Genomic DNA, 12,792 nt, shown 5'->3' on the forward strand with positions numbered 1-12,792 from the left:
TCCCATTTAGCGTGAAGTTGTTTCATTTCACCGCTGAACTAGTAATATGCTTGATGAATCAGTGCTTATTATCTTTTGAAAGCTGGGAAAAGTTCTGAGGTCTGTCCACCTCGATGGGGTTCAGAAAACAGTATGTGGGCTTGTTAGCTCCTCCACTCCCTTAGAGGTGGAGGGAGAGGGGTTAAGTAGCTTGATGAAGTGAGGGGAAGCAGCAGTAGTGTGGTTAAGATTCTGATTTTGGGGGCAACTGCCTGGATTTGTATCTTGGCTGTACTGCTCACTAGCTATGTGATCTTGGGAATGTCATTACACTCTGTGCTTTAGTCTTTCATCAGCTACAAATTGTGATGGTTAATCAGTTGCTGTAAATAATTTAGAATAGTGCCTAGCACAAAGTAAGTACTATATAGTTGTTAACTATTCATAGTTTTATGAAGCAGCTATTAAGTGGCAGAACTAAGATGACAGCAGCTGCTACAGTCATCTAAATAGGTTTGCTTGAATAGCCACCCAACCTAATGCACTGTGGCCTGCAGGATAACCTGCATCTTCAAATAACTTGAAAAAGTCTGTAAGCTTCAGGTAATACTGGTGAAGTATAACTTTCCCGTTTTAATAAGGAAGGATGACATTTATATTTTATGAAGGAGTGAGATAACTAGGAGTTTTCATGATGGATGGTGAGGGATGTGTCTCAATTTTTTCTTCCCAGTAACCCCTTGGGGCAGGTGGATTTTGAGGGAATTATGGGCTTTGTCATGAAGAGAAAGTTACAGTGTCATTTGGGAAATTTAGTCCTGCTTATTACATGCTTCTAAAACATAATTGAAAAGGGCTCACTTTTGATGAAGACAAATTTCAAACTTAGGGAAAGGAAGATGTTTTGTGTTCTTTTTACTTATTAAATGGTGGGACCAGACTAGAATAGCTGAACTTTTTAACAAGTGATTTGTACTTTTGGTCCCATCACTATGTAATCAGAAACCCTCACTGGCATTGTCTTTTTAGGAGACTAGTATTCTTCTTCCCTTATACTCTTACCTAACCCTCCCTCATACACACGCTCGTCAACATGTCCTCTTTTCCCACTATATGGATTATCTGTGTTTTATTGCTTGTGTAAGCCTCTGAACTGTCTCCTATGGAAGGGGGTGTCCGTTTGCTGATGGGTAATTCCTGTGCTGCATCTTATCACCTGTTGGCTTTTTATTTTTTGCCTTTTTTTTTTTTTCTAAAAAACAAATGTGGCTTTAGTAAAATTCACAAACTCCCAAGTTGTTAGCACTAGTTACAGTGAAGCTTTACAAAAAAAAGAAAAAGGGGCTTCCCTGGTGGCTCAGTGGTTAAAGCGTCTGCCTCCAATGTGGAGACCCGGGTTAGGAAGATCCCCTGGAGAAGGAAATGGCAACCCACTCCAGTATTCTGTACTGGAATTCTCCAGTACTGGAGAATCCCATGGACGGAGGAGCCTGGTAGGCTACAGTCCGTGGGGTCGCAAAGAGTAAGACACGACCGAGCAACTTCACTTTCACTTTACAAAAAAAAATAGCACATCTTATTAAGTATTTCCCACCATTAAAATGCCTTGTAGCCATTTTCAGGGACCTTAATGACTTCAATGTCTTTAAGGCTTGTAACATGGCTTTCCTATTGCCAGCATTTTCTAAATTTCTGCAGAAACACATTCAGGTAAGCAGATTCTTTGGCTGGCTTAAGTTTTTTGCTTTTTTAAAACCTAACTTTAGTTGGTTACCAACATTCAAAAACAGGCAACCACTCTCTGCCACTCCTGTTTTGCTCTTTACTTAATCTGCTTGGGCCCTTCCAGGTGTAGTCGATTGCAAGGCTCATTGCCTAGTCACTAATCCTCAGTGCTTTCTTTCCCTCTAGTCTAGAACCTTTTTTTAGCAGGGACTCTTGCATTCTGTCTCACCTACTGCAGTTGATCCTAGGGCTGGGAACTAGTTTTATACTATCTGACTAATTAGCATACTTGTATTTGAATAGATTTTGTGCTTAATGGTACTTGAGGTGAATTTGTGGGCATTTATGCTTAAGCAGAACAAATTTTCTTTTTTATATACTTCTTTGGAGGTTTTAATTTTTTTCCTCCTTGTCTTGTCTGTGCCACAGCATCCCTAGTTCCCCTACTAGGGACCGAACCCGTGTACCCTGCAGTGGATGCATGGAGTTTTAACCACTAGACCGCCAGGGAAGTCCCTGCTTGAAAGTTTTGATGGAACTGAGGTGTAAACTAAATTTAAGATTATACTTTTTAGAATAATTTTTAAACTTTGAAATAATCTCAAAATAGAGAACTTAAACTCTTTTATCTTAGCTGCACTGATTTTTAACATTTTGACACATTTGCTTTATCATTCATTATATAAACACGTTTTTCTCTTGAACTGTTTGAAGTAGGTTGCATACATCATTCTCTCTTACCCCTTAATATTTGAGCATTTATTTCCTAAGATCAAAGATATTTTCCTACATAACCACAGCATAGTTTTCAAATTCAGGAAATGTTGATAAGAGAACATGTATCTGTTTTGTAGCTCATGTTTCATTACTTTGTCAATTTTCCCAAAAATGTCCTTTAAAACTTTTTTTCCTTGAGTAAATGAACTGCATTTAGTTGCAGTATAATATAGAATGTATGAAATGGGGACTCTTCCTCCCTTTAGTTGCCTGTTACTCATCAGAGGCTCAGGTTATACAGGCGATGTTGTGTGCTCAGGGCTCCAGGTCTGTGGTCATGTGGCCTCACTGGTGATGTTCCGTTTGAGTCTTCTCTCAGGTCAGGGTGTTCTGTTATTCTCCATCATAATTACTATTTCCCCTGCAGTAATAATTCCTTTATCACCATGGAAATATACTGCTTCTCATCAAACTTGCCCCTCTTCATTAGACAATTAAAAAAATTTAATTGTGGTAAAAACGTAAAGTATACTCTTTAAGTGTATGTAGTTCAGCAGTGTTAAGTATTCATATTGTTGTGAAGCAGATCTTCAGAACTTTTTATCTTAAAAAACTAAAACTTTGTACCCATTAAGTAACTCCTGTGAGTTTGACTACTATCAGTGGAATTGTACTGTCTTTTTGTGATGGACTTATTTCACTTAGCATAATGTTTTCAAGGATAATACATGTTGTAGCATGTGATAGGATTTCTTTCTTAAGTCTGAGTAATAGTGCATTGTACTTTATCCATTTGTCTGTAAATAGGCATTTGGGTTGTTTCCATCTTTAGCCTATGGTGAATGCTGCTATGTATGTGTGTGTGCAAATATCTCTTTGAGAAACTTTTTTTTTCTTCCAGTTATTGGCTAAATACTCAGAAGTGGATGTGTTTAATTTTTTGAGGCATATATGTACATTGTATTTTATTTTTATAAAATTTTCTACCTCATGTAGCTGACTATTGAACTAATTTCATTTGACCTAACAACCAATCTTGCAGAGATGCACTGTGAACCAAAATCAGCTTGCTTCAGTTTTCCCTCCCTTAGGATTGAACCTATTGGTGATTTAAGGAGGGAGGTAGATGTTCTGAAAACATCTGCTTGAAATAAGTACATCTAGATATTTTAAAAAATGGGTTAATTGCATGTAATTTTTTCCTACTGTAGGTTTTCATAAGAGAAAAGAATTCTGAATGAGAAAGGATTCCCTTTGTCTTTGCTTCATACACTTGATTGGAGGGAGGTTTGGTTCAAACGGAACACTGGCGTCTGTCTCAACTAACTTGTCTGAACTTCTTTTCTGAGCAATTGTTTCACATCTGCATTGGCTGAAGATTCTTTTTCATAGTGATATTCTCTTGCTTTGACACAAAATAACTATTAAGCCCCAGTATTTGCCCTCAGAATTTTGATATTCATTACTCCTAGATTATTAAGATGATGGCTAGTTTTAAACTAGTTCTGAACTAGATTCACAGGAATCCACAGAAGTAGGGCAGGGAGGTCTCCTGTCTACTTTATATCCAAAAGCTATTTTTAATTAAGCTATAATACCTGAATAATTTTCCTTTAGAAGATTTGGGTACTAAAGATTGGAAATGGATAGGAGTTAGAATGAGTTGTTGCTAATGTGTTAATAAATATCCTCATGCTGCACAAAGAAGGGGAGGGGAAAGAGATGGTTTGAATCTTTCTACTCAACGCTTGAAGTATTTGTAAAAAGTTGTTTTGGAAAAAGCTCATGCAAGGGATACTAGTCTGCTTTCTTCCTCTCCACTGATCATTAAAATCTTCCTCTGCTGAGGCCACCCTTTGGTGAGCATTCACATGGGACATAAATATCTTTACCTTAGAAAAAGGTAAAGCAGATGTACTTGCTAAAAATTTAGATCCTGTGTTCCAGCCTAGGAGAGTCTTCACATTCAGTCTTGGGGCAGGGCTTAAGAATCTCCCTTTTCAAACACCGTTGAGTGGTGGTGTGTTATAAATTTCCCCAACTGTATTTGAGAAATTAGATTTTAGGGTTTTTAGAAGACCATAGTTTTGTTGCTACTTTATATTCTTATTAAGGTTACAGTTTCATAAGTCATTGGCTTTCATACTTGAGCATAGTAACGAATATGTTTTATCTGTGACCCCTATAAACACATATTACAAGAGACAGATGCACTGCAGTTACATATATTTACACATTTTTAAAAATTTAAATCATAGACATGACTCACAAATAGACATGACTGTTGATTTTGCAACCAGCCTTTCCACACTCAGTTTGAAAACAGCCATGGTATTAAGTGTTCTTCCTGGAACAGTAACCAAAATGATCACTAAGATGGAGTAGGACATTGATGCCTTTTTCCTCTTAAATTTATCATTCTAGTTCTTTTTGGAAGTTTTGTTATCAGTTAAAAAATATTTGCCAATCCACTACCCACAATTACCAGTTAGACTTCTTTCTTTTTTTTCCCCTCTCTTTTTTGGCCTACAATTTCCATTATCATTATACAATCAAGTGCTTCCCTATGTTATTAAAAATATGTACTACTTGTATATGCATGAGAGGGAAAGGCAAAAGATCTAGTGGGGAAACTAATGTTCTTATTAAAAACTCCATGAAGGTGGACATATGAGATTTCACAGCTTATTTGACATAAACAGATTTAAAGTAATTGGCCAGATGATACATAAGATAGACAGAAAAGGATCTGAAACTCAGGTAAATTGTTAGTTGAAAGTAAGATTAAATTACTTGAAAAATGGTTAACATTTATTGACCTGTTAACCTCCCTGAATTCTCTAAGGTAGGAAATAGTGCTATTTTCTTTTATACAAGCAAAAACTAAATTTAGAGGGGTTCAGGACTGCCTGAGGATACAAAGTTGTTAAAAAAAAACAAACTAAGATGATTGCAGTTAGTTATCCCTAATGAAAGGAAGGAAATTTGTTCTTTTCTCAATTATAGAAATAAGTGAAAGTATAATGGGACAAATGATGGCTTATACAAATTAGGGAATTCTGTTAATACAAAATAGCGGTCTCACCTCATTAAGTTTTTTATGTCGCTCCAGAAGAAAACACAGAAATACCTTTGCCTTCCTGTCATCTTGAAAAAGTGTTGAGCACTTACGTATAAGGGCAAATACTCAAAGTACGTTGCAATTAAGTAGTCAGGAAGCAAACACTTGGGTACAAAATGCTATCCTGGAATAGAAAGCTACTTTAAAAAAAATTTTTTTTTTTTTATTGAAGTATACAGTTGAAATTTAATTTTGCAGTCTGACATAGTGAGGAATTTGTCCTTCCTTTGTGGATTAGCACAGACCCAGACTTGTCCCACCCTAGGTAAAGACGGCGTTCCTCTTCCTTTGTGGCTTATATTTGCTAAAAGTTGCTGGTTTGTGGTAGTCAAGCTAACAAAAGACTTCAGGAAGAAAACCATTCAGGCCTTGGAACCAAATATCCTGGTGTTGGCTCTTCCTGTATCCCTGCCCAAGTTTAGGTATCTGTAGCCCTAAGAACTCAATCTTAAGATTTCTTTCCAGTGAAGAATTCAGTACATTTTCAGGGACATAAGGATGGTTTAGAGAATGTGAGAACCAAGACTCAACCATTCTCCAGAAAAACAGATCTATATAAAACATTTGCATCTAATAAGGTCAGGGGTTCCACCTGACTATTTGAAGCCAGTTCTTGGGTTCTACGCACTTTTGCTTTAGAGGATTGGCATTAGAACTGTATTGTGTTCAATACTGTTTTACTCAATTAGTGCTTAAAATTAGCACGTTAACATGTACTTGATGAAATTGGTAGTGTGCTTTTATTTTTATGTGCAAGATTCTGAGTATATAGCAAGTTTAGATTTAAGGGTTCTTGATGTTTAGCTCAGGCAGATCAAACCACAGTAAGTCCACCTGAGAAGCAAGGTTATTTGACTCCTGTTTTATTAGAAATTGATCATTGTAGAGATTTTTGTTCTCTACCATTGCTTCACAAACTGGGTTTGGATCTGTAAAGTTCTGAAATCCATTTACTGCATCTGACTAGCATCAAAACAAATGAAAATAGACCAGAGTAGAAAAAAATAAATACAATTACGTATAACATATTATAAGGTTAAGTATTTAGTGACGCTTTTGCTCAGTTGTGTGTATTTACATATGTATGCATGCATGTATACATGCATAAACATTTTATTGGATTGCAATGTGAAGATATTTCTTAATGTGTGATGTGATTTTAAAAAGCTCAAAAGCCGTAGTTCTGTAGCTCTCTGCTTTTGAGGTTATCTGAATTTCTAATATTTCTGTGTTGTTTCCCTGCACCCCCACCCCCTTGGGGATAGGGCGGGGTGGATGAATGGGATGAGCTAGGGTAGAACAGTAGAGAAGTAAATACCTGTGAATCTTTAGGGTTTAAACAATAAAGTTGAGATAGGATTTTACTGATTCAATATTTTGGAGTAGGTAAGGCCAAATTGGCTTTGTGAAGCTTTTAAAAGCTATTATATAACCAGAGGAAGATCCATATACTACACATTTATAGTTGCATTTATTGGACATGTCTAGTTGAGAGAGTGTTACAGCAAATGACATTAAATATTAAGCTGTCTGACAGAAACTCCTTACTGATTCAAGACTGAAAAGATCTATTTAAAATAACAGCAGCTATCATGGCATTGCTTAGAGCAACTATTGAGTATTTCCTGTTGAGTGTATGCCAAAATGTAAGACAAAAAAAATGGAATGGTATGCTTTGGGACTTTTGTGGGGAGGTCCATCCGTAGGTTTTTGGATTGTTTTTTAAAGTGAAATAGCTTTCAAGGAAGGTCACATAAACAGTAGGTGGTCTTTCAAGAAATGGAATTGTAGATGCTAACTTAATGGTTTCTTTTTTTCCTTTCATTTCTTTCAAAGGTTTGGGCCCCATGGGATCCCTGTGACAGTATTTCCCAAAAGGGAATATAAGGATAAACCCGAAGCCATGCAGCTCCAAAGTAATACATTCCAAGAAGGGACAGAAGTCAAGTGTGAAGTGAATGGTGCTGTTCCCAATGACCCTTCTCCCGTCCCGCCTCCTGAGCTCAGCTTGGCCGAAAGCCTGTGGACTTCCAAACCACCACCTCTCTTCCATGAAGGAGCACCTTATCCTCCCCCTTTGTTTATCAGGGACACATATAACCAATCAATACCTCAGCCACCTCCTCGGAAAATTAAGCGACCCAAACGAAAAATGTACAGGGAAGAACCTACTTCAATAATGAATGCTATTAAACTACGACCCAGGCAAGTTTTGTGTGACAAGTGTAAAAACAGTGTTGTTGCTGAAAAAAAAGAAATTAGGAAAGGTGGTAGTGCAAGTGACCCTTCTAAATATGAAGATAAAAAACGGAGAAGTGAAAGTGTAACTACTGTGAACAAAAAACTGAAAACTGACCATAAGGTGGATGGGAGAAGCCAAAATGAAAGCCAGAAAAGAAGTGCTGTGGTTAAGGTTTCAAATATTCCTCACAGCAGAGGCAGAGTAGTCAAAGTTTCTGCTCAGGCAAATACATCAAAAGCTCAGTTAAATACTAAAAAAGTGCTCCAGAATAAAAACATGGATCATGCAAAAGCTCGGGAAGTGCTGAAAATTGCCAAAGAAAAGGCACAGAAGAAGCAGAGTGAAACCTCTACATCCAGAAGTGCGCATTCAAAAGTCCATTTCACACGTCGGTATCAGAACCCTAGCTCAGGCTCCCTTCCACCCCGGGTTCGTTTAAAGCCCCAGAGGTACAGGAATGAAGAAAATGACTCTTCTCTGAAGACCGGACTGGAGAAAATGCGAAGCAGCAAGATGGCACCCAAGCCCCAGTCCCGTTGCACCTCTACCCGCTCAGCAGGTGAGGCCCCTTCAGAAAATCAGAGTCCCTCCACAGGCCCTGAAGAGGCCAGCAGTGGGGTTCAGGACACAACTGAAGTGCTTGTGCCTGGTGAGCAGGAGGAACCGCAGACACTGGGCAGAAAGGGCAGCAAAAGCAGTATCTCTGTTTACATGACCCTAAATCAAAAGAAGTCTGACTCTTCCAGTGCTTCAGTGTGTAGCATTGATAGCACAGATGATTTGAAATCCTCCAACTCTGAGTGTAGTTCTTCTGAAAGTTTTGATTTTCCTCCAGGCTGTATGCATGCACCTTCCACCTCCACTTCCTCCTCTTCGAAGGAAGAGAAAAAGCTCAGTAATTCCTTGAAAATGAAAGTCTTTTCCAAAAACGTCTCTAAGTGCGTCACACCAGATGGCAGGACCATATGTGTAGGGGACATTGTCTGGGCCAAGATATATGGCTTCCCCTGGTGGCCAGCCCGTATTCTTACCATAACTGTGAGCCGGAAAGATAGCGGCATTTTAGTCCGACAGGAGGCCCGTATTTCATGGTTTGGGTCTCCAACAACATCTTTTCTGGCTCTTTCGCAACTCTCCCCCTTTTTAGAAAACTTCCAGTCACGCTTTAATAAGAAGAGAAAGGGCCTGTATCGCAAGGCTATCACAGAGGCAGCTAAGGCTGCCAAGCAGCTGACCCCTGAAGTGCGGGCTCTGCTGACACAGTTTGAATCGTGAACATGGACAGTAAGGTAGGCAAGAACCTTTGGGAGGCGCCCCAGGTTTTCTAGTCTAGTGAGGGGTAACTTCTATGAGACAGCTTGGCTAAACCCGAGAGAGAAACTGCACTCAGTTGGCTGCTTTTTTATACTTAATCTTATAGCCATTTTTAGACAGAGAGGCTTAAACTGAACAAGCAATCAAATTTTGTCTTTAGGAAAGGAGATTTTAGCAGTATTTTTCAGTTTTGAAGTCTAAAACCATCCCAAGGCATAGGAGCCATAGCCTCAACTGAAAATGAATTTTTGCAGGGACTGTTAATTGCCATTTGTACCTAGTACTGTGTGTATATGTATATACACACATGTACATGTATGTGTGTGTACATAGATGCATACATATATAAAATATCGCCTGTCACTGTGTGACACAGGTTGCATATCTGGGATCTTAAGGGCTGGTGAGCTGGGGGGGAATAGTGAGGATATTTAATGACTTCTTATTTTTTAATTAATCAGTACTTTCTATGTGCATAATGGCACAGGAGTTTGATATTTGGATGTCTGACAAACTGAGATGCTTGCTGTTAAGTTGCAGACTGGGGGGAAGCAGCCCAGTCCTGAGGATTAAGACTGTCAAGGCTGGCTAGGTCTGAATCATCGCGCCCTCTCTCTTGTTCAGTGGGGACTTAACAAAAACTTTCAAACTTCTGGTTTGGGAGTTTAGATAGATTTGTCTTTGGATATGTAAATAGTTCATTGCTAAATTTGGTCAGATTTCTCCTGACTGACTGGCTGTTCCTAAATTCTTAGGATATGTCCTGGTAAATTACACTTTGTGAATTAATTGTCATATATGTAATTGTTGCATTCTGGATGTACCTAGTTTGATAATTTTTAAAAAAATATTTCCGTTTAAGGTTATCTGTTTGCAGGTCAGAAAATGAGAAACTGTAATTGTGTAATGCTTTGAAATGTAAAAAAAAAAAAAAAAAACAAGCTGTAAATAAAATCGACTAAATCCAAATTATTTGTGTGTGTTTCTCAAAAAGCTTTGAAAAATTTCAGGATGGTAGAGAATTATTCTTTGTAATAGTATATAGAGAAGATGAAAAAAAAAAATCACCTGTATTTTCCTGTTTGCCCTATCAGGGAATATATAATCTGAGCATAGATAAAATTGAAATGAGGGACTAATCAATATAGTCTTAAAATGAGGTTTTGTAGTTTAGAGGTCTGATAAGCTTCTAGATTTGAGCCCATCCTCCAGCCAATTTCTCATAAGTACATGGGTTTTAATTACTTGATATTTAGCTTTAATATTTCACCGCATGCTTCATTTTTTTTGGTTTGTTTTACATTTGGGTAATTACAAAGACTCTCTTTTCTGCTTGATCTTCTGCCTCAGGTATCATTGCTTTTGGGGCTTGTAACTTAGCTAACTATTTTCTACATGGTCCATCTGTCCCTAAGATTTGATCTCTTATTTTCCATTTTTAGATTTTTGTATTCTTAGTGAAAAATCTGATGGCCTTTTGGAGGCAAGTTTCTCCCAATATTTGTAAGTTGGTTTCATATTGTATGCATCCAACTTAACCTTTAAGTATGATACAATGTCAATTTGACACTTTTGGAAACTTGGAACTTTTAAAGAGAGCAACTTTTTGTGGATTCCTAAGTAACCAGTTTGAAATACTGTAGTTCCTATGGAATTATGAAAAGATTTTAATGGAGACTGAAATCAATAGTCTGTCAGCTTCCTTAAGGTAAGGTACTGATTTCTACAAGTAGAATTTTTTCTGGGGAACTCAGTCAATGCTTTTTGATTATAATAAACACACAATTTAAAAAAGATGTTTCACTTGAATAGAACATATTCTTTCCTGCAAACAGAAATAACTAGTATTTTTTAAATTCTTTGATTATAATAGGCTGAAAGAAGTTCAGTGTGATTGAGGGGTTTTAAGGAAGTATCTTAAAGGTTTTCAGAGTATTTGTTTCAGATTAGTGAATTTGTTCATTATTTTTTGAAAGTTTCAAATCTAAGGTTTAGGAAGTTTTAAACATAGGCAGAGTCACCTAAGGTATGTCATTCCAACGTCTGATGAAACCATCCAGGTGAGTTTTATCCTAACATCTTTTGACAGCGGATATTGCTAATGGAGTCAAGTGCTTGGGCAAATGTGCTCTTGTGGGATGAACTAAATTTGTTTCAGAAGCCATGGGGAAAGAAGAAAAAAATCATGATTGTTGAATATAAAAGTAAAACTGAATTTGATACCATACCTTGGAGGAAAAAGTTGAAGCATAATCACAATTGTGCATGATCTCTAATCATGCCAACTAAGCCCTCAGTTTTAAACCAGCAGTCTGGTATATTTCATCTGAATTTTCAATAAGGAAACTAGTTTGAAAGAAATTCTGTAATCTTTAAGATGTATGTTCTAAACACTAATCCAATAGCTGCATACTAAACAGTGTTTTATTCAAAGAGAAACTTTTTAAGCAGCTAAGATATATTTGTCCAGGGTCCACTGTAGATGGAGATAGAATTGGATTGGGTAATTGTAGTCATTTTTCTCTTTAAGTTTCTTTTTAATGACAAAAAAGGAGACACTTAGCTCTTTGTGTTGTGCATAGTCGCTCAGTCGTGTCTGACTCTTTGTGACCCCATGGACTGTAGCCTGCCAGGCTCCTCTGTTCATCGGATTTCCCAGACAATACTGGAGTGGGTTGCCATGCCCTTTCAGGGGATCTTTCCAACCCAGGGATTGAACCCAGGTTTCCCGCGTTGCAGGTGGTTTCTTTACCGTCTGTTATCTATGGAGACAACCAAGTGGGTATTTCCCCCTGAACAGAGAGAATACTAGGCTTCGGCCAAGTCTCTAGTGATCCAAGAAGACTGGTTAGAACAAGATTAGCAAGGGTGAAAAACTAAGCAAAGTAAAAGCTATGAAGGCTAGAGATGTCTATCTCTAAATGTAAAGCATCAGAGTGTGTTTTAGTTTTCTAGAATTTATAGATCAGAAAGAGTCTGGTTTAAATTTGGAAGGAGCTCTTTATAGATGTAGAACCAGAGATCTAAGTTATCAGTGAAACAGAGAAAGTAGAATTCACTCGTCTGAAGCCCATTTGCAGGACTTGATAGTGTCCCTACTTGGATATTGAATCAAGTTTATAGTAGTGAGTAGAAAAGACAGTAGGAATATAGATATGAGGGTGGACTGCAGGCAAAGGAATATGGAACTTAAAATCAACTAAATGAATGTACTGAGTTGCACCCCTATTTGAGCTGGTGCTTATGCTTTAGAACACATTTACATTCCATTATATACATATACATCCTTAAATACCTGAGTTGGGAACTGGAATACCTTAAGAAACCAATCATTTGGATCTAAAAAATAAGATTTTCCCTTGTAAGTTGTGAATTTCTCTATACTTCGTGCTGCATTGGTTCACATTTGTTACTACTCATAGCAGAGAAGAGACTGGGAAATGTCTAGAAAAGTTGGTAATATGTAAAGTCAGGACAGTGTTCTGATTTGTATCCAGTGGTGGTCTCCAGTAGGGGATTTGCCAGAAAACTCTGAAGACCCTATTTGTAAGTTGGGACAAATTTACTTTTTTATTTGGGACTGTACAAGTATGATTGATATTAAAACAATTAAAATGCCTGATAGAGGGAATTCAGAAATAGACCAGGAGGCTGGTGCCGTGCCAGTTGTCAGGAGAAATAAAACAGCTAAGCT

At 37.6% G+C, this 12,792-nt stretch overlaps 1 protein-coding gene and 1 non-coding gene across 14 annotated transcripts in view; one reads left to right on the forward strand and one right to left on the reverse strand.

Moving 5' to 3' along the window:
- PWWP2A (PWWP domain containing 2A) overlaps positions 1-12,792 on the forward strand; it is a 76,757-nt gene that overhangs the window by 52,166 nt on the left and 11,799 nt on the right. For 9 of the 13 annotated variants that reach the window (XM_044947378.2, XM_044947377.2, XM_044947376.2 and 6 more), the window contains one exon: positions 7,379-10,067. In XM_044947378.2, coding sequence (XP_044803313.1) covers positions 7,446-9,059 — 1,614 coding nt within the window. In that variant the 5' untranslated portion in view covers positions 7,379-7,445 and the 3' untranslated portion in view covers positions 9,060-10,067. Of the gene's footprint in view, positions 1-7,378; positions 10,068-12,792 lie in introns of those variants that run through there. The other 4 variants (XM_044947373.2, XM_044947374.1, XM_006073445.4 and 1 more) reach the window with 2 other exon arrangements.
- LOC112587170 lies at positions 1,584-1,713 on the reverse strand. The gene has a single exon (XR_003111697.1). It is a non-coding gene; the product is annotated as a small nucleolar RNA SNORA33 (small nucleolar RNA).

Source organism: Bubalus bubalis, chromosome 9, assembly GCF_019923935.1.
Source record: "Bubalus bubalis isolate 160015118507 breed Murrah chromosome 9, NDDB_SH_1, whole genome shotgun sequence".
In the NCBI taxonomy this organism is placed as follows: Eukaryota; Metazoa; Chordata; class Mammalia; order Artiodactyla; family Bovidae; genus Bubalus; species Bubalus bubalis.